General features: G+C 42.3%; 1 protein-coding gene and 1 long non-coding RNA gene across 5 annotated transcripts in view; one reads left to right on the forward strand and one right to left on the reverse strand.

The window, feature by feature from the left end:
- NF1 (neurofibromin 1) overlaps positions 1–19,653 on the reverse strand; it is a 282,604-nt gene extending 262,951 nt beyond the window's left edge. For all 3 annotated transcript variants that reach the window (XM_063656134.1, XM_054459933.2, XM_054459932.2), the window contains exon 1: positions 19,136–19,653. In XM_063656134.1, coding sequence (XP_063512204.1) covers positions 19,136–19,195 — 60 coding nt within the window. In that variant the 5' untranslated portion in view covers positions 19,196–19,653. The remainder of the gene's footprint in view (positions 1–19,135) is intronic.
- Positions 17,375–24,426, forward strand: LOC129018330 (uncharacterized). 2 transcript variants are annotated; one of them, XR_008495235.2, is made up of 4 exons: positions 17,375–18,530; positions 21,013–21,131; positions 23,394–23,486; positions 23,577–24,426. It is a non-coding gene; the product is annotated as an uncharacterized LOC129018330 (long non-coding RNA). The 2 variants fall into 2 exon arrangements; XR_010124648.1 differs by lacking the exon at positions 17,375–18,530 and adding an exon at positions 20,676–20,921.
- Positions 24,427–24,708: the final 282 nt, after the last annotated feature.

Raw genomic sequence — 24,708 nt, forward strand, 5'->3', positions numbered from 1 at the left:
TGACACAGTCTCGCTCTGTCGCCCAGGCTGGAGTGCAGTGGTGCGATCTCAGCTCACTGCAACATCTGCCTCCTGGGTTGAAGCGATTCTCCTGCCTCAGCCTCCTGAGTAGCTGGGACTACAGGTACCCGCCGCCACGCCCAGCTAATTTTTTTTATTTTTAGTAGAAACGGGGTTTCACTGTGCTAGCCAGGATGGTCTCAATCTCCTGACCTCGTGATCCACCCGCCTCAGCCTCCCAAAGCCATATTCTTTATTAATGAAGATTTAGGTTACCCCACCAGCTGAGATCCTGAATGAGAACAAAGGAAACATGGAATGTACAGCAGAAGTAGTTACAAATATGAACTACAATCTCTCAACCAGTTACAGAAGCAAGGTCTACAGCAGCTATACATATTTTCTTCCTTATTACAGGGGAACGGGCGAGTTTATAAATCAATTTCTTCTCTCTTCTTCTCTATGTTATTCAAACTTTATTAAAGGTTAACTTTACAATTTAGTCCCTAGGTAACAGGATATTCAGAAGGGACTATGAATTTGAGGCATAATTAACACAGCCTAGAAATAGTGTGAATGTCACCCAGAAATCAATACAATTATGAGACACTGCTCCTTATTTTGGGAAGAAGGTAAGGACATCCTCGTTTTTACAAAGAACATTTTCATCTTTTTAGGCAAGAGCTTAGAGTGTTTTTCTTCTTGTAAAGAAGATGAAATATCTGTATAAAGGCTGAGTGGTCAAACACTTTGGGAGGCCGAGGCGGATGGATCACCTGAGGTCAGGAGTTTGAGACCAGCATGGCCAACATGGTGAAACCCTGTCTCTACAAAAATTAGCCAGGCATCATGGTGAGTGCTTATAGTCCCAGCTACTGAGGAAGCTGAGGTGGGAGATCACTTGAGCCCAGGAGGTCAAGGCTGCAGTAAGCCATGACTGCACCACTGCACTCTAGCCTGTGCAACAGAGCAAGACCCTGTCTCAAAACAATTTACGGCCTGGCCAGGTTCAGTGACTCATGCACTTTGGGAAGCCGAGGCGAGAGGACAGCTTGAGGCCAGATGCTCGAGACCAGCCTGGGAAACACAGCAAGACTCTGTCTCTACAAAATAAGAAAATGAGCCGAGCGTGGTGGCGTGTACCTATAGTCCTAGCTTCTTGGGAGAATCACTTCAGCTCAGGAGTTCAAGGCTGAAGTGAGCTATGATCATGCCACTGTACTCTAGTCTAGGGGACAGAGCAAGACCCTGTCTTTAAAAAGAAAAAGAAAAAAAATCTATGGCCTAAATAAAAACAAACAAGATCAATAAACATCCACGTATTTCTATATATTAGCAACAATCAAAAATTGAAACTAAAAAACAATACCTGTTAAGACGGCAATCTTCCCAAAATTGATCCGTGGACTCAGCACAATCTCTATCAAAACAGGCTTTTTAATAGAAATTGACAAGCCAATCCGAAACCATACAAGGATAACAAAAGATCTAGACTAGTCAAAACAATTCTGAGAAACAAGAAAGCAGGAGGACTTATACTACCTGACTTGATATTTTATTATATAGTTTATATAGTTAAGCTCTTTTATAGTTAAGACTATGTGGTATTGGCATAACAGGCACATAGCACAAATACAAAAATTAACTAAAAATGAGCCACAAACCTTAGTATAAATCCTAAATTTCTATAGAAAACAGAGGAGAAAAGTTTGTGACCTTATATTAGAAAAAGGTATCTTAGATATACCAATAACATGATCTATTTTTTAATTGATAAGGTGGACTTCAGAAAAATTAAGAATATCTGCTTTTGAAAGACTTTGAGAACAAAAAACAAGGAAAAACTAGGAGAAAAGACTTGCAAATCACTTATCTGATAAAGAACTTGTATTCAGCATATATTATGAATTCTCAAAACTCCAGTAAAACCCAATTTTTAAAAAATGGGCAAAAGAGATAAACAGCTCACCAAAGAAAATATTCAGATGGTAAATAAGCACATGAAAAGATGCTCAATATCATTAGTCATTAGGGAAATGCAAATCAAAACCACAATGAGACACCACTTCATACCCACTAGGATGGCTATAATTTAAAAGAAAAGGTTAAATAAGTGTTGGCAAAGATGTGGAACAACTGGAACTCTCATATACTGCTGTAAGATGGTACAATCACTTTAGGAACAGCTTGGTGGCCTCTTAAAATATTACAGAATATAATATCCTATAACATTATTATATACATCCACCATATGATCCACCCATTTCTACTCCTTTGTATTTACTCAAGAGAAATGACAGTCATGTATATGAATCTTCAAGACAACTTTATTTGTAATGATGAAAATTTGGGTTGTCTTCAGTTATCCATCAACAAGTGCATGGATAAACAACTTATGATATATCCACTGAGACAAAAACAGCTCAAGGGTTCCCTAGGGATGGGATGGAGGTAGGAATGGATTATAAGGAGGCTGGAGAAAACTTTTGCTGGTAATATATGTTCTTCATCTTGATTGTGGTGATGGTATCAAAGGTTTATGTGTATATCAAAACTCATCAAATTATACATTTTAAATATGTGCAGTTTATTGATTGGATGGCAATTTTACCTTAACCTAAAAGCTGTGGAAATTCTATTATTCTAGAATAGCAAAAAGCAATAAAGTTCCTAAAAACAGCAACAAAAACAAGAGGCAATAGGTCTTGTCTATTTACTCACACACTTACCCGAGTGCGTGCTCTTCATTATTTCCTACAGTTTTGTACTTCCATTTGAGATATTTTCATTCTGCCTAAAAAACTTCCTTCAGTAATCTTACAGTGCAGGTCTGCTGGTCATAAATTGTCAGCTTTTGATTGTCTAAAAATGTCTTTATTTCGTCTTCTTGTCTGAAGGATATTTCTGCTGGAAGTAGAATTCTAGCTTGGCAGGTTTTTTTGCCAACATTTAAAAAATGTCTGTTATTTCCCAGTTTCCACAGTTGTGTTAAAAAGTCAGCCATCAGTTGTATTATATTGTTCCTTTGAATACAGTGCCTTATTTCCCCTCTTCTGGCTGCTTTTAAGAGTTTCTCTTTGTTTCTAGTTTTCAACAGTTCCATTAAGATATGCTAAGTGTAGTTTTCTTTGTGTTCATCCTGCTTGGGGTTTGCTAAACTACTTCAATTTATAGGTTGATGCCTTTCATCAGTTTGGGAAAATATTTTATCATTACTTCTTCAAGTATTTCCTTCCCTGCTAATCTCTCTACTTTTGGGTCTCCAATTACACATTAGACTTTTTACTAGTGTTCCACATGTCTCTTAGGCTCTGTTCTACTCTTTCCATTCTTTTTTTTTCTGTGCTTTTATCTAGATATTTTCTATTGATCTGTCCACAAGCTCTCTAGTCTTGCCTTCTGCTGTGTATAGTCTGCTACTGAACCAGTACAATGAATAATTAATTTCAGATTAATGACAATTAATTATTAATGGGGGGGTTTGTGGTGGTGGTGTTAAGGAAGATTTTGTTCTGTCTTGTTTTGTTTTTTAATGTGGCATGCACTATACTAAGCCCTGGGAGTACAACAACGAACAAAACAGACATAGGCCCTGCTCTCGTGGAACTTAAATAGTATACATTAATTTTACCTGTTTTTTTTTTTTTTTTTTTTAAGAACAGTAAAGAATGAGGGGGAGGTGGAGTGTCCTAGAGCCCTGCGCCAAAGTTTCTAATTAAACTACAAATAAAGACCTTAAGCAAACAACATTGTGTTTTTGATTCCTAGAATGTTCATTTGGTTTCTTTCTGTGGATTCCAATTCTCCATGAAAATTTTCATCCATTTTATCCATATTTTCCTTTATTTTAAGTATATTATAGTTATTTTAAAATAAGTCCTTGTCTGATGAACTTCAATTTTCTGAGTCTGCTTCTATAGTTTTATTTTTCTCTTAAATTTTTCCACCCTTTCACATCTCTAGAATAGTTAATAGTATGATAGTATTATAAACAAAAGAACCATAGAAACCCCAGAATATATCTTCTCAGTAAGAGCTGTCTATTTCCTCTATTAGGCAAAAGGGATAAGATAGGCTGATCACCCCAGTCCAATCAGGAAATGAACTGGGCCGGGGATATGTTGCAGTTTTAGTAAAATGCACTTCCTCTCTAGTTTCCTTTTCCTTCAGTGTGTGTCCAGAATCAGCAAACGTCAGCAATCCTCTGCTCACCTATAAAGATCTCTTCTATCTCTGGAATTCTAATTCATCTAGTCCTCATTACATCCATAGCGCTCCAATATTTTTTTTAATATTGATTTTTAAAGTTCATCCAATTGTGGTTTTCTAACTTGTTGCAGTGATATATATGACTGTACTGTGACCTATTAAATACCACCCAGAAATTAAATTCTCCCTGTGTATCACACAGCAGTGGTTTACAAACCCAGCTTTATGTCAAAAATGACCTGGGACCTCTAGAAATCACACGATGTTTAGTAGAGCCAGGAAATCTGTACTTTTAACAAGTCTTAAATGATCTGGCAAAGCTGACATTTCTAAAGAAACTAGCGTGCCTGCACCAGTTGCTCCTTCTCTCCCCTCCCCCACAGCTCAGTATTTATAAGGACATTTAAAATACACACTACACACAATGGATAAATTAACAGAAGAGCTAAAACAAAAGTTCAGAATAACTGGAAATTTTAAAGACAAAAATATGTAAAGGCTTTTAAAATACATTAGGATCACAAAGATGAGGAACGAAGAACAAGAATCACTAGAGTCCATGATCCAGCACCAATAGGTCATTAAAAGCAGAACTATTCAACTCAATTTTTATTTCTAATTGTTCTAGTTGAAAATAAAATGAGACCAGGCATGGTGGTTCACGCCTGTAATCCCAGCACTTTGGGAGGCCGAGGCAAGAGGATCACCTGAGGTTACGAGCTCAAGACCAGCCTGGACAACACAGTGAAACACCGTCTCTATTAAAAATAGAAAAATTAGCCGGGCATGGTGACAGGCACCTGTAATCCCAGCTACTCGAAAGACTGAGACACAAGAATCACTTGAACCTGGGAGGCAGAGGTTGCAGTGAGCCGAGATCGTGCCATTGCACTCCAGCCTGGGTGACAGTGACTCAAAAAAAAAAAAAAAAAAAAAGAAAAGAAAAAGAAAGAAAAGAAAATGATCTTCAAATCTGAAAAAAAGCACTGCTGAGAGTCGTCAGAACTTAGATACATAAAGCATGAAGAGCCCACCTCCCTGTTTTACCTGAGCTCAAGTGTACATGAATCCAAGGTACGGATGAAAATGTAGAAATATGTTAAGAGAAATGCTGCCAGTGAACTTGCAGAAGTCATGAAAAGTAACAGGAGCCAGATTGGGAATGAGAAAATGTTGTTGCAATTGTCAAAATCCAAGAGTGGGTAAAGGTGAAAGGGTGATTTTAATACTATGGACTTAATTTAATGTCAGCATCCAGATAATTCTAAGACTGATTAGGCATGAGTTGTTAGCACTTATACAGGGAAGCAGCATTTACTAATAAAATCTTACCTTTGTAAAGCACTTTTGCTTTTGAGTTTAGAGTAGACAAAATACTTTCATGCATATTACCTCCTATCTTTGATTCTCATAGATCCCTGTGAAAAAGGGCAGGTAACATTATGTCCCCTCCACCATCTGTTACTCTCTTCAACATATTAGGAATTCAGGGCTCATACAGCTTGGCTTGCCCCCCTGTTAACTCATTCCAGTAGAAAGTTAAGACTTAAAGTCAAGTCCTCTGATTCCTAATTGAGTTGTTTTTATATTACACAGCTCTTAAAGTCAGTATAAGAATAAATCATGCTGAAATGATATATAGGATTGCTTTAAAATAATAAAGAGGTGGTGAGCAGGAAATGGGTAGGAATACGGATGAAATAAGACTAGGGAGAAATTGAGTAATAGATACAAAAGGATTAATTTATAATCATCTCTCTAGGCCATGTGCAGTGGCTCACACCTGTAATCCCAGCACTGTGGGAGACTGAGGCGGGTGGATCACTTGAGGTCAGGAGTTTGAGCCAGCCTGCACAACATGACAAAACCCTGTCTCTACAAAAAATACAAAAAATTTAGCCAGGCGTGGTGGTGTGCACCTGCGATCTCAGCTACTCGGGAGGCTGAGAGAAAGGATGGCTTGAGCCTGGGAGGCAGAGGTTGCAGTGAGCCGAGATCATGCCATTACACTCCAGCCTGGGTAATAGAGTGAGACTCTGTCTCAGAAAAACAAAACAAAACAAAAAAACAACTCTCTACTTCTATGTTTGAAACTTTTCATTTTAAAACATGTGAATTAACATTTTTGATAGGTATACTGTACTGGTAATCAAATGCATACCAAAAATATACTGTACCTGAAGCTCAGCATTTTTTTTTTTTTTTTTAACAGAGTTTCACTCTGTCACCCATGCTGGAGTGTAGTAGCACAAACACCACTCACTGCAGGCTCAACCTCCTGGGCTCAAGCCATCCTCCCACCTCAGCCTCCCAAGTACCTGGGACTACAGGCATGCACCACCACGCCTAGCTACTTTTTTGATTTTTTTGTGCATACTAGCTGTGTTGTCCAGGTTGATCTCAAACTCCTGGGCCCAGACAATCCTCCCTCCTCCACCTCCCAAAGTGCTGGGATTACAGGTGTGAGCCACCATGTCCAGCAAGCTCAGCATTTTTAAATCCATTTAAGTTTCATAGAATGCCCTCATACAACATTGAGAGGAAAGATAAAAAATGGTATGCCTGAGTACTGACCACCATTGCACCAAAAGGAAAACAATTAGGATAGTGAGGTGTCCTGAAAACATGTCCTTTGAGAAATGGTTGAAGAATGAATGAAATTTTTTGGTGGGGGTGGGAATCTAGGGTGTACTTAAGATGTCTTCAAATGTTTTTATTTTATTTGTATGTATTTATTTTATTTATTTATTTTTTTTTTCAGAGACAGAATCTTGGTTGGGCACGGTGGCTCATGCCTGTAATGCCAGCACTCTGGGAGGCCGAAGTGGGAAGATCGCTTGAGTCCAGGAATTCAAGACCAGCCTGGGCAAGATGGTGAAACCTCGTCTCTACAAAAAATGTAAAAACTAGCCCGGCGTGGTGGCATGCACCTGTGGGTAGTTTGTGTCATGAGAGGAACAAGAGCTTCAGGTCTTCGTTGATCTTTGTTGCCAATATATGACTAAAACAAAACCTATCACCACTGTCATTCCCTACTGCAGATTCACTTATCAGAGGCCAAAAACTGAAACATAACAGGGAAAAAAATACTTTCCTTTTTTTCCCTCCTCACTCATTACCCAAAAGGAAGAAGACTCACATGGAGCATAAAGGCACAACATTTTCCCAGACCCAAGGTGGGATAGGAATAGAAGGCACCGATAAAGACAGGAGAGTAGAAAAAAAATACTCCAAAAGACAAGATGAAGGATTTGAGAGTTGTTATAGGGAAAAAGAAAAACTGAAAAAGTAGATGTAACAATTAAAAAAACCACATCCAGGAATCTTCATTCAAATACTACCAAAGTTTAAAAGTTTGCCTCAAATGTAATCAAACTCTAAGTAAAATGTTCTTAGAATATAAAAACCAACTTTACAAAAATAGACTGTGCAATGCCAACATGAAAGAATGATAATCTCATATTTATAGCTGTATGTATATTTCTGTTGGTATTCTCACAAATTCTATTCTCTCACTTAAGAATGTACAGTAAGTGTATTATATAACTAAATAAAAGGGAAACAATGTTACAACTTCTAACAGCTGAAGAAGTTTTGATAAAGTGACCAGGAGAATAATACACAATGAAATCAAGGATATATAATGCTTAAAATTTACGTCTATTTCTAACATCTAACCAACTTGAAAAGATTCAGATACTCTAACATGAACATAAAAGGAAAAACATAACATACCATCTTCGAGTGAAGAGGCAATCATACATCCCTCATTTTGCATATTTGTACTACCTGTTAGTAAAATTTAGACTTTTTAAAACTATTTATTGGAAAGATAGTGTGATCTAAGGATTAAGACATCCATACTCTAGTTTAACTCAGTTAATCATATAATCATATGATTGTGAACATGTTGTTTTGCCTCTATAACTTTTTTCTCATGTAGAGTAGAAATAATAACCTCCAAATTATAAAGAATGGATAGAAAAAAAATACTGCACAGATGCTAATACATTTTTATGACTATTTACAGCTTCCTTTCATATAAGATTCATACCTAAGTCATTAAACAAGCCCATTGTGTGAGGAGGGTAAGTATCATGCCCATTTTACACATGAAAACATGGAAAACTGATGTTCAGAGAGGTTAAGAGACTTCCCCAAGACCACATTGCAAGTTGCACAATCAAGAGCTTTTTCTTTTACTACATAGCAGGCTGCCCTCACAAGTCTAAAGTGGTAAAAGTTGTTTTCTCATGCCCAAATTACTATGAGAACTACCCAAGAGAAACCATGTCAACAGAAAAGGGTCACCACTTGAGATCATTAAGAGACGTAACTTCCCAAAAGGTCATTATCTGAGTATAAAATTTTGATTAAAAATAAGTTAAATAATCCTTAAAAGTTTCTAGCAGTCCTGCTATTTACTAAATTAATTTCATGCCTCTTGTGCTAGATATACCACTCTGCTGGTGGGGGTGGGACACGGGAGTTAGGTGGAGCAGGAAAGAATTTCATCAGAAAAAGTTAAGTTCTTGGCCGGGCATGGTGGCTCACGCCTGTAATCCCAGCACTTTGGGAGGCCAAGGCAGGCGGATCACCTGAGGTTGGGAGTTCGAGATCAGCCTGACCAACATGGTGAAACCCTGTCTCTACTAAAAAAACAAAATCAGCTGGGCGTGGTGGCACATGCCTGTCATCCCAGCTACTCAGGAGGCTGAGGCAGGAAAATCGCTTGAGCCTAGGAAGCAGAGGTTGCAGTGAGCCCAGATCACAACATTGCACTCCAGCCTAGGCAACAAGAGCAAAACTCCATCTCAAAAAAAAAAGTTATCTGAAGTTCAATGGAATAAGACATTCAAAGCTATAAAATATGAATAAGGGCAGGCGACAGCTTGTGGACTGCAGTGGCAACCCTAAGCCAAACCGTGAGTGCCAGACTATGGTTTAAAGAAAATATGCAATCTGGAAGTTTGCACCTCAAGTTACTGCTACTGCAAAGTAATTAGTACCATTTATGGTAAGAATACGTAAAGTTTTAGAATGTAATGCCAATTCTTCATTTTAGTAGGATAAACTCCACAGTAGCTTGAGGCTTTGTCTCAACAGAAGCTTTTTTGATAATATAGTCAATGGCTCAAAAGCCACTCAGGACCCAGCACAGTAGTTCACGCCTGTAATTCCAGTGCTTTGGGAAGCCAAGGTGGGAAGACTGCTTGAGGCCAAGAGTTTGAGACCAGCCTGGGCAACATAACAAGACACTGTCTCTACAAAAAAAATTAAAATAATAGCCCGGTATGGTGGCGCACGCCCATAGTCCTAGATATTCGGGAGGTGGGAGATCACTTGAGCCCAGGAGTTCGAGGCTATGGTGAGCTAAGATCACACCACTGCACTCCAGCCTGAAGAACAAAGAGAGACCTCACTTCTAAAATAAATGAATAATAAACAATTTTTAAAAACCAGTTATATGTGGAGAATATAACTATATATCACAGGCATGTAACATTTGAAGTGGTCAAATGGATCGTCTTTAAGAGACTTTAGCGAGGGTACTATAATAGCAGTTATAGTTTATATCCTATAGCATTAAACACCTGAGAGTACTCTGTTTACTGAAGGCTCTACCACATAGTATGATACAGAAATTTACAACTTGCTGAGACCTTAAACTTAATTCACAGTCACTACAACGTAAAACCACTTTTCTGTCCTTCAAGATCAAAACAAATGGTCTCATCTTTCCCTTCCCACCCCCACGAAAATGGGGTACTTTAAAAGATGTCAGATGAAACAAGCCAATGCTTTTATAAACACAAGTCAATCCTTTGCAAAGAAACAGATTAAGATGCTCATATTCTGCTTCGGTATTGATCCCAAGCCTTTTAACAGTTTAAGCTGACCACAAATCTCCCCTTCCACTTCTATAGAACATTCTCCTCCTTAAACTTCCTTTAGAGCCTTCCGATACCTCCTGTCCCTTGACTTATATACACACACACCTCCAAAATATACGCAGACCTAAGGAACACAAGTGGAAAACACATTTTTAATTAATACACTGCTTATCCTTAAAAGTATGTCGTTAGAATGCAACAATATAGAGTCTACATAGAACCCCAGAATACCAAATTTGAAAGCTACAACAAAAATGCCCCATAGCAATCTGAGTAATTTAAAGAACAAAGATGTAAAAAATAAGGCATTCTTACTACTGTATTATATGACTTAAACTTTTGTTTAAGGACAAAATTTTTGGTTGGGTGCAGTGGCCGGTACTCAAATAAAAAACGAAAAACAAAAATACTTTCTCCATGTTAAAAAAAAATTTTTTTTTTTGAGACAGGGTCTCACCCAGGCCAGAGTGCAGTGGTGCAATCATGGCTCACTGCAGCCTTAATTTCCTGGGCTCAAGCAATCCTGACTCAGCCTCCCAAGTAGCATATACTACCACACCTGGCTAATTTGTCTGTTTTTTTTCTTTTCTTTACTTTCAACCAATGCACACCGGCTGATTTTTTTTTATTTTTTATTTTTTTACTTTTTGTAGAGATGGGGTCTCACTCTGTTGCCCAGGCTGGTCTCAAACTCTGAGGCTCAAGTGATCCTCCCACCTCAGCCCCCTAAAAAGCTGGAATTATAGGCAATGAGCCACCACAACCAGCCAAAACATTTTTTAAAAGCAGACTTAAGGCCAGGTGCAGTGGCTTACATCTGTAATCCTAGCACTTTGGGAGGCTGAGGCAGGTGTTTGAGGCCAGCCTGGCCAACACGGCAAAACCCCATCTATAGTAAAAATACAAAAATAGGGCCAGGCACAGTGGCTCAAGCCTGTGATCCCAGCACTCTGGGAGGCCAAAGCACGCGGATCACCTCAGGTCAGGAGTTCAAGACCAGCCTAGCCAACATGGTAAAACCCTGCCTCTACTAAAAATACAAAAAAATTAGCTGGGTGTGGTGGCACACGCCTGTAATCCCAGCTACTAGGGAGGCTGAGGCAGGAGAATCACTTGAACCCGGGAGGCAGAGGTTGCAGTGAGCCAAAATTGTACCACTACACTCCAGCCTAGGCGACAAAGCGAGAACTTGTCTCAAAATAATAATAATAATAATAAAGCAGATTTGAGAAAAGAATCTAATTTCCTAATAGTTAAGTCAAATAAAAAGAGTAGTGCAAAAAACAGTAACATTTAAAATAAAATGTAACAATATTAGCCCAGCACCACAGCTTATGCCTATAATCCCAGCACTTTGGGAGGCTGAGGCAGGTGGATTATTTGAGGTCAGTAGTTTAAGACCAGCTAACATGGCGAAACCTAGTCTCTTTTAAAAATACAAAAATTAGCCAGGTGTGGTAGTATGTGCCTGTAATGCCAGCTACTTGGGAGGCTGAGGCAGGAGAATCGCTTGAACCTGGAAGGTGGAGCTTGCAGTGAGCTGAGATCGTGCCACTGCACTCCAACCTGGTCAACAGAGCGAGACTCTATCTCAAAAAAAAATGAAGAAGAAGAAAAAAAAGAACTTGTCAATGGATACTAAAGTAAGGTATATGTTGGCCAAGGTACATACAAAGGAATATCCAGAGACTAGTCACGCTCTCTTTTTTTTTTATTGGAAGACAGGGTCTCACTCTGTCACCCAAACTGGAGTACAGTGGCACAATCATGGCTCACTGTATCCTTGAACTCCTGGGTTCAAGTGATCCTCCTGCCTCAGCCTCCTGAGTAGCTGGGACTACAGGCACATGCCACCACACCCAACTAATTTTTTTTAGAGACAGCATCTCACTATGTTGCAAAGCCTGGTCTTGAACTCAAGGCCTCAATCAGTCCTCCCACAGGGGCCTCCCAAAGTGCTGGGATTACAAGCATAAGCTACTGCACCTGGCCTACTCTCCCTTATTTAATGAAAACACAATAATCAGTAATAAGCTACACTGCACTCTAGCCTGGGCGACAGAGCAAGACTCTGTCACAAAAAAAAAAATAATAAGCTATAAAGAAAACATATAAATCTTATATTAGAAAAATTTTAGACTTTTCAAAGTGCTTCACATTCATATTCTATCATACCACTGCAAAATATCCTAACAGTAAGTGACAAATCCAAAATTACAGAAGTAGTTGATCAGATCTGAAACCTGATTCAAAAAACATGTTTGCTCTATGGGAGGAAATATATGTATAAATTCCTTCTTTATGCTAATTTTCTTACTCATTCCTAGTTAAAATATCACTTACCAGACCTAGGCTATTACAAACACGGAAGTAAAATTCAGTAAAACAAAGCCAAAAGTACCACTTTTTTTATTTAGCCAGTCTACCCTTCAACCAGGAATCATATGAAAAACATTCCATCAATGTTCTGTGTGTTTAAGACTGTGCTGGGCACTGGGGTGACTAGAAGAGAATTCAAATAGCGTTCTTTGCTTTTCAGAAAGTATACACTCCATTTGATAAAAAGACAAGAAAAAAAGAAAACAAAGCCAAGCTGTGTTCAACCAATCCTCCTAAAGGAAGAAAACTTACTGTATGGTTCTGTAAAACTCCAGGTAACGAGGATACCAAGAAGTGAGATAGCAGAGTTTAGTCTGAAACAACCTCATGGGGAAAAAACAAAAAAAAATGAAATCTGAGCTGAACATTGAAGGATGGACAGGAATTAGAAAAGCACAAAGGAGGAATTAAAGCATTCAGACAGGGACTGGCAGAAATAAAGACCAAGAAGTGGGAAGAAGCATGATACATACAGAAGAGACTGAGGTGACCTGCCTGGAACATAGGTGCATGCAGACGCATAATGGGAAAGAGTTTGTAAATTAAGTGAGGTCAGCTCCCAATAGACTGCTGGGTCACAGAGACATGCTGTTAGAATATTAAAATCATCGAATATTTAAACTTGAAAGAATCTAAAAGATTTTCTAGCCATTTCTTTTTCAACAGATGAGGAAATCAAGGATCTATAGGAAAGCTAATGGCTAGGATAGGGACAAAGGCAGTGAATAGCAGAACAAAACTAACACCCCCGCTAAGGAACTCCAATTCAGTAGAAAAGTATTGTGTCTTGGGAACTGCAAGAGATTGGTTTCCGGGGGGAGTGGAACATCACAGTGGCATTACAACTAAGCAATGACCACTGTGTTTTGCCAGAAGTAATCACTTTCAAGAAAACAGCAGTCAAGCAGAGGCAGGAGCTACTTTTCAGAGTTATAAAGGAAATGGGTGGATAAACAGTAGAGGCGGCGAGTATCTAGCAACAACAACAACAAAAAAGACTGGTCCACAGAGAGAGAGCTGCAGGACCAAGTAAACGTCTGATTTCCAAGAGAAAGGAAATCTTAGCCTGAAAAGTGAAAAGAAAGCAGCCAACATGAAGACTAAATTAGTTCCCAGACACATAAGGTGGAAAGTGTAAGGGGGTGCAGAGAACTGAGGAACAGCTGGAAGAAATTTTTCTAAAGGATGAATTCCGGGCCGGGCACGGTGGCTCATGCCTGTAATCCCAGCACTTTGGGAGGTCAAGGCAGGTGGATCACGACATCAAGAAATTCAGATCCATCCTGGCTAACACGGTGAAACCCCGTCTCTACTAAAAATACAAAATTAGTCGGGCGTGGTGGCATGCGCCTGTAGTCCCAGCTACTTGGGAGGCTGAGGCAGGAGAATCGCGTGAACCTGGGAGGCAGACGTTGCAGTGAGCTGAGATCGCGCCACTGCACTCCAGCCTGGGTGACAGAGTGAGACTCCATCTCAAAAAAAAAAAAAAAAATTTAAAATAATAATAATAATAAACTTAAAAATTCCGAAGCAAAGAATAAGCATTATTGTGCTCACTTCGGCACCACATATACTAAAATTGGAAGAATAAGCATTATTTCTCACTCACCATAAAGAATTCATCACCATAAAAGAGTACTCATTTTCAACTCTTGTAAGGCCTTATAAAAATTACAGACCAAGCTTGAAGAATGAGGCTAGGAGATATTTTTTAAATCCAAAAAGCTTCAGTTTTGCAAATCTATTTGTCTAATTAGTATGTGGTTTGTAATTTTGAAGATACTTGCCAATCATTTTATACTGTGAATCTCTCACCGCATATTCAAAGTACATTCAGATGAACACTCAATGTATGAGAACAAATATGCTACTATAACCTCTAAAATCAGAGTTTATTCCACAACATGTTCTTTAAATGGGGTTTTTTGGCTTTTATGTACTACTTTTGCTTGATCAGATATGGAAAATACAATTGCTTTAAATGAACGTATTTACAACAAATCATTTTGGGATGCAGTTCTTTTTAATTCTTTTTTTTTTTAAGTTCAAATATCCATAGTTTTCCCACACTTCCTTTCAGAAATAAAGCTCTACAGGAACCAGTGGGGCATACAGAACTAGGTGAGATACACAGAAGGTTATAATTTGCTTAGAAACTGGGTTAATGAACCAGAATTAAAAGCTACACATGGCCGGGCATGGTGGCTCACGCCTGTAATCCCAGCACTTTGGGAGGCCAAGGCAGGTGTATCACCTGAAGCCAGGAGTTGGAGACCAGCCTGGCCAACACGGTGAAACCCCCGTCTCTACCAAAAATACAAAAATTAGCCAGGCGTGGTGGTGGGAGCCTGTAATCCCAGCTACTCGGGAGGCTGAGGCAGGAGAATGGCTTGAACCTGGGAGGCAGAGGTTGCAGTATGCTGAGATCTCCCCATTGCACTCCAGCCTAGGAGACAAGAGCAAAACTCTGTCTCAAAAAAAAAAAAGCTACACACCTACAATTTGTCAGTTTCAATTAGAAACTTGCTATTTAGCACCACAAAGGCAGGTTAAGGAGAGACGTAAGATTTAACTGATAACATTCAGCTTTCTGGCTGCCCACCTGTGCAACTGTCATTTCCCTAACCAAGGAGGTGATTACTTCTAAAATTGGTAATAGTCATTCAACTTAGACCCTAAATACTAGGTTTAGCTGCAATATTATCAGGTTAAGGAATTTTATATTACCCACAAGAATGTGAGCTCAAAATGTCAATATGGCACACATCCATTTCTTTCAACTGAGTCTACTGCACTAAGTTGCTAAGTGATACCCATCAGAGTGCAATGTCTGTAATCAGCAGTGGCTAGAAATGCATTTCTGCTTTAATCACACCGAATATTAGAAATCCAACCAAAACAGCAATCATAAAGACAGTTGCCATCTTTAGACATGTACATGCTCCCTGGGGACGTAAGTGGTCCAACATGCAAACTCTTAGCTGTAATAAGAAGGAAAAGCTTAACTCCCCCTGGGCCCAGTAAAGCAAAGTACAGATAATATAATCCAAAATTCAAAAGTTTTATAAACAGTTGAAACTATTGAGATTCTGGTTTTTTTTTTTTTTTTTGAGATGGAGTCTCGCTCTGTCACCCAGTCACCCAGGCTGGAGTGCAGTCATGCGATCTCGGCTCACTGCAAGCTCCACCTCCCAGGTTTAGGCCATTCTCCTGCCTCAGCCTCCCAAGTAGCTGGGACTACAGGCACCCACCACCACGCCCAGCTAATTTTTGTATTTTTAGTAGAGACGGGGTTTCACTGTGTTAGCCAGGATGGTCTCGATCTCCTGACCTCATGATCGGCCCGCCTCGGCCTCTCAAAGTGCTGGGATCACAGGTGTGAGCCGCCGCGCCCGGCCAACTCTTAAGATTCTTATACAAATATCTCTCAGTACATGCAGGGCTTTTTCTCCCCTCAATAAAAATGTGAGCGATGGCTCACGCCTGTAATCTCAGCACTCTACTAAAAATACAAATATTATCCAGGAGTGGTGGCAGGCGCCTGTAATCCCAGCCACTTGGGAGGCTGAGGCAGGAGAATCACTTGAACCCTGGAGGCAGAGGCTGCAGTAGCCAAGGTCGCATCATTGCACTCCAGCCTGGGCAAGAATCATGAAACTCCGTCTCAAAAATAAAAAAGAAATAAACTCTTCTAAATATATTTAATGGGTTAGAACAAATTCTATGGGATACTTAGGAAAAGTATCTCCCTGATGGTCAAGCATTCACTACTTTTCATACTGAAGCTCTTATTAGATCTATGTCACTTAACCTTCCCATGCCTCAGTTTTCTGACTAAAAGACATTTTCAACCGCAAGATGAACGCTAATTTGAATTAAACATTTATCACTTCTATAATAAATGAATATATATAAGTACCTTATGTTAAACACTGAAAACCTTTACATTTTTGCATCTCAAGGTCAGAGACTTTAACTTTCTAAGAGAAAAATGTGAGGAACAGGCCAGGCACACTGGCTCACGCCTATAATCCCAACACTTCGGGAGGCCGGGGCGGGGGAGGGGGTGGCGGGCCGGGGGCATCACCTGAGGTCAGGAGTTCAAGACCAGCCTGACCAACATGGTGAAACCCCCATCTCTACTAAAAATACAAAAATTAGCCAGGCATGATGGTGCACACCTATAATCCCAGCTACTTGGGAGACTGAAGCAGGAGAATCACCTGAATGTGGGAAGCAGGGGTTGCAATGAAAAGACATCAAGCTACTGCACTCCAGCGTGGGCGACAGAGCAAGACCTTGTCTTAAAAAAAAAGAAAGTGAGGAATAATCTCTCCTATATATCTTTCTCTTAATTACAACATAAGGAATGCAGAAAAATGCTGTTTTAAAAACTAATGTCCTTAATTTTTAACAGATGGTGGTGAGTTTGATTCCACAATATGCATAACAAACAACGAAGCCTTAAGGTCTTTTAAAGCTAGGGACAGAAGGAGAAACACTTTCTTGCATTACTGGGTATATAATCAAAATCATTCCTCTTTTTTTTTGGAGACAAGAGTCTTGCTCTGTCGCCCAGGCTAAAGTGCAGTGGTGTGATCTCAGCTCACTGCAACCTCCACCTCCCGGATTCAAGCAATTCTCCTGCCTCAGCCTCCCGAGTAGCTGGGATTACAGGCGCCCGCCACCATGCCCAGCTAATTTTTGTATTTTTAGTAGAGACGAGGTTTCTCCATGTTGGTCAGGCTGGTCTCGAACTCCTGACCTCAGGTGATCCACCTGCCTTGGCCTCCCAAAGTGCTGGGATTACAGGCGTGAGCCACCGCGCCCAGCCCAAAATCATTCCTCTTTTAAGTATCTTTTTCCAATATGGTAAATAAGCCTAGAGATGAACAGGTAAGAAGTAAAAAAATAAAATTAAGAAAAAACTGAAAAAAATTTTTAATTTTTAAAATTTAAGGAGAATTGCGGCATGGATCCTTCAATTTCCTACATCCAGATTCTGCTGTCCACAAGGTTCAGCTTTGGGATTCTTCTATGTGCCTTTTAAATCCTTTCTTAAAATTACAGAGTCTTTTCTACCAAGTTTTAAATCTAACGCTCTATCAATAATGTAATCTTTTATATGCAGTAACATTAAACTCAGATGGATTAGTAGTTTAGTTTAGACGCCTTTGGGTCTGGAAGCATACGAATGGATAAAACAATTTCTTCAAGTCTCTGACAGCTTCATAACTCTATTTTATCTACATAGCTTCTTCTCAACTTCCTCTGCCTATTCCAAGATATTTTCCAGGTAGGTCTGAAACGCTTTGAGTCCCGTAAAGAAATATTTATGTATCAAATAACAAAAGAGCTCTTCCCCTACCCCTTCAGCTCCCATGTTTTACCATTATATCCAGTAAACAAAACAGATTGACTCAATCTTAAACAATTCCTCCATCACAGGAAGCCCACCGCAACCACAGCTGCAGAAAGTATCCCTTAAACCATCCCCAACTACCTACAGCAACACAAAGTTAAACCAATTTCTACTGACAAAAGGCTATGTGTGCATGCATTCTGATCAGCCCCAGGATTTATTGTGTGAAACTCAGGCGATAAAAAGTCACCTCCTCAAGCTACAAAACTTTTTTTTTCATCCCAAATATTCTCAATGAAAGTTCTCTTGTCAACCAGGAGAGAGTCAAAAACAACCACAAACACTAGCAGAATGATCCGCTCCAGGACCACATCCCAGCTGGCTTTGCTCTGTTGTCGGTGGCTCAGAAGCAGTTTCTCACTTTCCTTTCACCCTTCTCCCCTTACTCCCCAACATTCTCACTCGAGAATACATCACATCCTCAGACCGCTGGCAAAAAAAAAAAAAAAAAAAAGGGGGGGGAGGGGAAGAGACTGCAATTATCAAGGAAGGGGAAGCTATTTCAGAACCACGGTTTCCACTGCAAACGGCAATAAAAAAAAAAAGGCAGTCTGTGTCATCAGGTTATGAGGGACGACGTCGTGCACTTGAAGCTCTCGGGGCAGGATGAGACGATGGAGCAGAAAGTAAGAAAACCTGTGCCTTCTTTGCTTTCCTCTGCTCTTCCCCGCTTTCTTCTGCTCTTCCCCCTCCAGGAGAGGAAGCTGAAGAAACTGGGGGAGGGGCCGAATGTTATCGTTCTCCTATTGAGGGTACATAAGACAGGCCTTAGGGTTCGCTCGTCCCCAGTTAGGAGGGTCACGGAGGGAAGAGGAAGAGAGAACCCCTAAACGTTATCCACCTCTGCTCAAAAACAAAAGTAAGGGGGTAATTATTAAATCCAGATGGCGCGCCTCCAAAGGCGCCCCCAGGTCACTCACCCCCATTCCCAAGAGGAAGGGCTGGGATAAAGGGGATGGAGGGTCGGAGGCTGGTCAGGGACAAGGCCCCACCCCCCGACTTAGGAGGGAAACGGAGCCCAGGCTCCCAGCTGTCCCCTCCTACCCCTCACCTCCCGCCTTGGCCACCCCCACTTATCCCCCCTTCCCTTCTCTTCCCTTCTCTTCCCTTCCCTTCGTTTCCTCCAGAGCCTGAGGCAGCCGCGGGGGAGGCGGCCGCTCCTACCTCCCCTCACCCACTCTGTCCCCACCCCCACTCCGCTCCCACCTCCCGCCCGCCACGGGCCCGTTACCTGCTCGTCGAAGCGGCTGACCACGGCCTGGACCCATTCCACCGGCCTGTGCGCGGCCATGTCCTCCCCGCGGCCGGGGGGCGGCGGAGGGAAGGGTGGGCCGGCGCCCTGCGCCGGGAAGAGGGCGGGGAGCGGAGGCTGAGGTGAGGGAAGAGGCAAGGAGAGGGTCTGAGGAGTGCAGGCTCCCAGTGTTCCCACGGGGGTGGGGATGGGGGGGTCAGCGCCGAGCGGGAGGGGGAGAGGGAAAGGGGGCGTTGGCAAGGAGGCTGGGGGGAGGGGGGTAGGGGAAGGGGACCCGGGGAGGGGAGGGGGCCTCTTGGTCGCTCTCCCCACTAGCGCCGTCTGCCCACAGCCATCACAGTCCGAGACGCCGCCATGACACCCCACCGGAAGTGGGATCCTTTCCACGGCCCGGGGAGAGGGAGCGCGAGCGAGCTGGAGATTGAGAGCGCGGCTGGGAAAGGGGAGGGGGAAGCGGGAGGGAAGGCGGCCTGTCGCGCATGCGCCCGCGCCGGCCGGTTTCATTAATGAAAAAGCGAGTCCTCCTGGAGGTGACGTCATCTAACTCCTCTGGGCCGTCTGGCGAGCGTCCCTCATCGCCGTGGGGCTCACCTAGACTGGCGCTGGGCTCAGCTGGCGAGTGCCAGAGCTGACCCGGGAGCATCCACTCCCATCCCCACCGCCCCCTACAGCTGTCCCCTCCCCCGCCGGCCTCCGGGTTTGGATTGCTCCCGGAGTTGGAAGTTAGGGCGCCCTGGGGCTAGCCTTTCTCCCGGCGCGCGGATCTCTGCCGCTAATCTGGGGAGGCTGTGCTCTCAGCTTAAGCTTTCAGAAAAAATAAGGTACACGACCTCCGATTTTCAGGTTCTTCGTAGCTCGGTAGACTGCTGAGAAACAAAAAAGGAAGGCCAAAGAGAGATTCCGTGATTTTTTTTTTTTTTTTTAGAGGTCGCTTAAATCCCAGTGCTAGACCCAGTGGCAATCAAGGTCTAGCCACCAGGTGTAGCATTGGGATTTAAGCCCAGCTTTCCTCTGCAAAACTCATAGCCATCCAAGTTAATATAACTTTTGCACAGTTGATAAGAGATTCAAGTTTCACCACCCTCAAAACACCTTTAAGGCCTTGCATTCATTATTAATTCAATATATTCATCGTCTTATTTAAATCCTTGAACAAACCTTTTCAATACATATCATTATCTTCATCAACTGATGAATAAGTCACGTCCCCACCCCCGTGGGAACGCTGGGAGCCTGCACTCCTCCCTCAGACCCTTGATTTGCCCAAGGTCAGAGTTGACAGGTGGCAGAGTCAGGATGTAAACCAACGTGGTTTAACTCCAAGAACAATAGAGGTAGACTGTGGGTCTCCTAAAACAAAGTCCTTTCCTATACCTCCAATACCAGAGTTGAAAGGATTTCATGTGTAATTGGTTGTGCCAGTTTTCCAGGAAGAGGATTACATCCAAAACAATAGATAATCTGTGTCTGACATTGGACTTTGGAATGACTAATTTTTTTTTTTTTTAAAGACAGAGTCTCACCCTGTCACTTAGGCTGGAGTACAGAGGCGCGATCTCGGCTCACTGCAACCTCCGCCTCCCGGTTGAAGTGATTCTTCTGCCTCAGCCTCCCGAGTAGCTGGGACTACAGGAATGCGCCACCACGGCCGGCTAATTTTTGTATTTTTAGTAGAGACAGTGTTTCACCATATTGGCCAGGCTGGTCTTGAACTCCTGACCTCATGATCCGCCCACCTCAGCCTCCCAAAGTACTGGGATTACAGGTGTGAGCCACCGCACCTGGCCTGGAATGAGTAATTTTAAAATTTGTCTTCCTCGATACATTTTACCTAGGCAAATGTTTTTGTTTTTCAGAGACAAGGTCTGACTCTGTGCAGTGGATTGCAGTGGCTCAATCATAGCTCACTCCAGCCTCAGACTCCTGGGCTGAAGTGATCCTCCCACCTCAAACTCCTGAATAGCTGGGACTACAGGTGAGTGTCACCCTGCTTTGGCTAATTTTTTTTTTTTTTTTTTTTTTTGGTAGAGACACAGTCTTGCTATGTTGCCCAGGCTGGTCTGGAACTCCTGGCCTGAAGTGATCCCCCTGCCTTGGCCTCCCAAAGTGCTGGGATGACAGGGGTGAGCTACCACACAGGCCCCTAGGCCAATGTTAAAATGAATTTACACATTCCAAGCACACACTAATCAGCCAGTTAGGCCACACAGAAAGACACTGGGTGATAAGGGAGAACAAAACTAGAATTTTAATTTTGCTACAGAAAACCCACAAAGCCAATAGCCCACATACAGAGAGATATATCCTTGAGAAAAGTTTCCAATCTCTAGGTTGGTGGTTGTCCAAAATACATATTAAATTAATGTTTTATTCCACTAGAACAGACAGACAGTTTGGACATGTCTTTGGTCCCTTCTTCTTTAAGGATGCAATGCAGATACTAATTTCTTTTAGATGATGTCAGAATGATGACTATGCTGGAAAGAAATGGATGAATATTAAATGAATGTCTACCTATGTTTCTCCCAAGTAGGACCCCTGAAAAAGCACTCACTCATACCCCCAAGATAGTATTCCAGTGCCCCTACTGCACTGCTAACCTTCAGACCCATGACCTTCCTCTCCTTTTCTCATACTTCCTCTGAAAGTCCCTAACTACTTCCTTGTTGCATGGCTTTTTGCCTGTCTATCTCCCTGATCTTCTTCCCTACACTGGACGCAACTGCCCAAACCCTCAGCTCCCTTGCCTTCCCTGGCATTCCGTTACTGAAGTTCCTCTGTGCCTTTCTCTCCTCTTCTTCTCTAGTTTATTCTACCATTGCCCACTCTTCTTTAGCTCTGTGGTAAGACACCCAAACTTCAGGCCCTGGCCCTCTGCTCTTCTTCCTTTACTCAAGCTCCTACCAGCATGTCATTAATTCATCCTAATTTGTACTCCCTGTTCTGTTGCCTCCCCTCAGTGCCAAACCTCTCATTACAGTCAGAGGCCTAGACTTCACCCCAGCTTCCTCTCCAGTTAAATTCATTCAGTTCTGCTGAACCAGTATTAAGTGTCCAAATGGGCCGGTCGTGGTGGCTCACACCTGTAATGCCAGCACTTTTAGAGGCTGAGGTGGGAGGATTGCTTGAGCCTAGAAGTTCAAGACCAGCCTGGGCAACATAGTGAGACCCCAGCTTCTACCAAAAAAAATTGTTTAAATTAGTTAGGCATAGTGGTGTGCATCTGTGGTCCCAGCAACTTGGGAGGCTGAGGTGGGAGGATCACTTGAGCTAGAGAGGTCGAGGCTGCAGTGAGCTGTGATCTCACCACTGCACTCTAGCCTAGGCAGCAGAGCAAGACCCTGTCTCTAAAAAATAAATAAAAATAAAAGTATCCAAATGCCTGTTATGTATTATGTACTTTGTTAGATCATACATAGTACGTATGGCAGGAATGCTAAACAAAAGTGCCAAAGAAGACTGGACGCTGTGGCTCATGCCTGTAATCCCAGCACTTTGGGAGGCCGAGGCAGGCAGATCACCTGAGGTCAGGAGTTTGAGACCAACCTGGCCAATGTGGTGAAACTCCATCTCTACTAAAAAAAAAAAAAAAAAAAAAAAAAAGGCTGGGCATGGTGGCGCATGGCTGTAACCCCAACTACTTACTAGGGTGACTGAGGCAGGAGAATTGCTTGAACCCAGGAGGCTGAGGTTTCAGTGAGCCGAGATTGTGCTGCTGCACTCCAGCCTGGGCGACAGAGTGACTCCACCTCAAAAAAAAAAAAATGCCAAAGAAGGTAATGCATAGAGACTCTGGTGAATTAAGGAGCATATACCCACCTCCATTTATCCAGATAAGAGATACTCTCTCCATTTAAAGAGTATCTGTCACTCAACTGCAGTTACTGCCATGCAGGAATGTTGACCCAGTGTTGCTAGATCTTCTAGTTACTCAAGAGAAGCTAGAGATCTGAACTTACATATAAACTCTTCCAATTTTTACATAGTGGCAGCCAATTTACATTTTTTAAATGCTGTGCAGCCAAACAAAATACGTCTGCTGTCTGAATATAGCCCATGGAACACCAGTTTGACCAGCACTAGTCTAGTGAAAAGGCATGAGCCTTACAGTAGAACAGAATTAGATTTGTATCCTAACTTCCCCCATTTTGCACTGTCCAACAGTATTCAGGGAACCCTTAGTGTTTCGTATTGTTTTAAATGCATCTCTCTCATTCAGCCTCTGTTTTTTGGTCAGGCAACAAGCTCTGCCAATTTTTTCTTCGAGAGTTTTGTTCCAAGCTGGGAGCCGTGGCTCATGCCTGTCATCCCAGCACTTTGGGAGGCCAAGGTGGGTGGATCACTTGAGCCCAGGAGTTCCAGACCACCCTGGGCAACATACTGAAACCTCATCTCTACAGATTTTTTTTTTTTTAATTAGCCGGGCATAGTGGCAAATGCCTGTGGTTCCAGTTACTTGGGAAGCTGAAGTGGGAGGATCGCTTGAGCCCAGGAGGTCAAGGCTACAGCGAGCTGTGATGGTGCCATTGCATTCCAGCACTCCAGCCCGGGCATCGGAGTTAGACCTTGTCGTAAAAAATAAATAAATGAATAAATATAAATAAAAAATAAAAAGCGTTTACAGTAGCATTCCCTTCATTCTGCCCACCACCCCCACCTCACTGGCACAAGCATCCCAGCAAAGAGCACAGCACTCTTCAGGACTACGGCGCTCATTTCCTCAGCTGCTGGGCGCATTACTTGTCAACACCTATCAGCTAAATCCCTTTCCAGGAATTGCCCTCAGCTGAAGAAAGCTGCATCTCACCAGGTCCGTCTGCACTGACTGGCAGATGCAGGGCTCAGGGTGGGGCTGCTCTGAAGGGCTCTCCTGGCTCCAGAGCTCCCTTAGGATCCGGAAGCTGAGGCATTTGCTGTGACTACATTTAGTTCAACTTTTTCTGCTCAATCCTACTCCTTTCCTGCATGATGTTGATTCCAACGGCAATTAAATCCCATGAGTGTGGCCGGACACCATGGCTCAGACCTGTAATCCCAGTACTTTAGGAGCTGAGGCAAGTGGATCGCGTGAGCCCAAGAGTTCAAGACCAGCCTGACCAACATGGTAAAATCGTATCTTTACAAAAAATAAAAAAATGTGCTGGACATGGCGGTGAGCAGCTGTCGTCTCAGCTACTCAGGAGGCTGAAGCTGGAGGATTGCTTGATCCCAGGAGGTAGAAGCTGCAGTGAGCCGTTTGTACCACTGCACTCCAGGCTGGGTGACAGAGCAAGACCCTGTCTCAAAACAAACAGACAAAAACGTCCCATGAATGTGGTTTGATCCAGTGGAGCTGAATCATTCCCCTGGCCAGTTAGCAGTAAGGTCCCCAGGGGAAGCCCTGACAGGCCCCGGCGTGCCATAGCAGTACAATGTTAAAACTTTCAGCAATGGTGAAGAGCTGGAATGGGTGGGATGTAACCTCAGTGGAACAATGCACTCGTAGGTGCAATCTATCAGGCATTTTAACAATATAGGGCAAATAGTAGTTTAAGAACAATGAAATTGGATGG

Source organism: Pongo pygmaeus, chromosome 19 (genome assembly GCF_028885625.2).
Source record: "Pongo pygmaeus isolate AG05252 chromosome 19, NHGRI_mPonPyg2-v2.0_pri, whole genome shotgun sequence".
In the NCBI taxonomy this organism is placed as follows: Eukaryota; Metazoa; Chordata; class Mammalia; order Primates; family Hominidae; genus Pongo; species Pongo pygmaeus.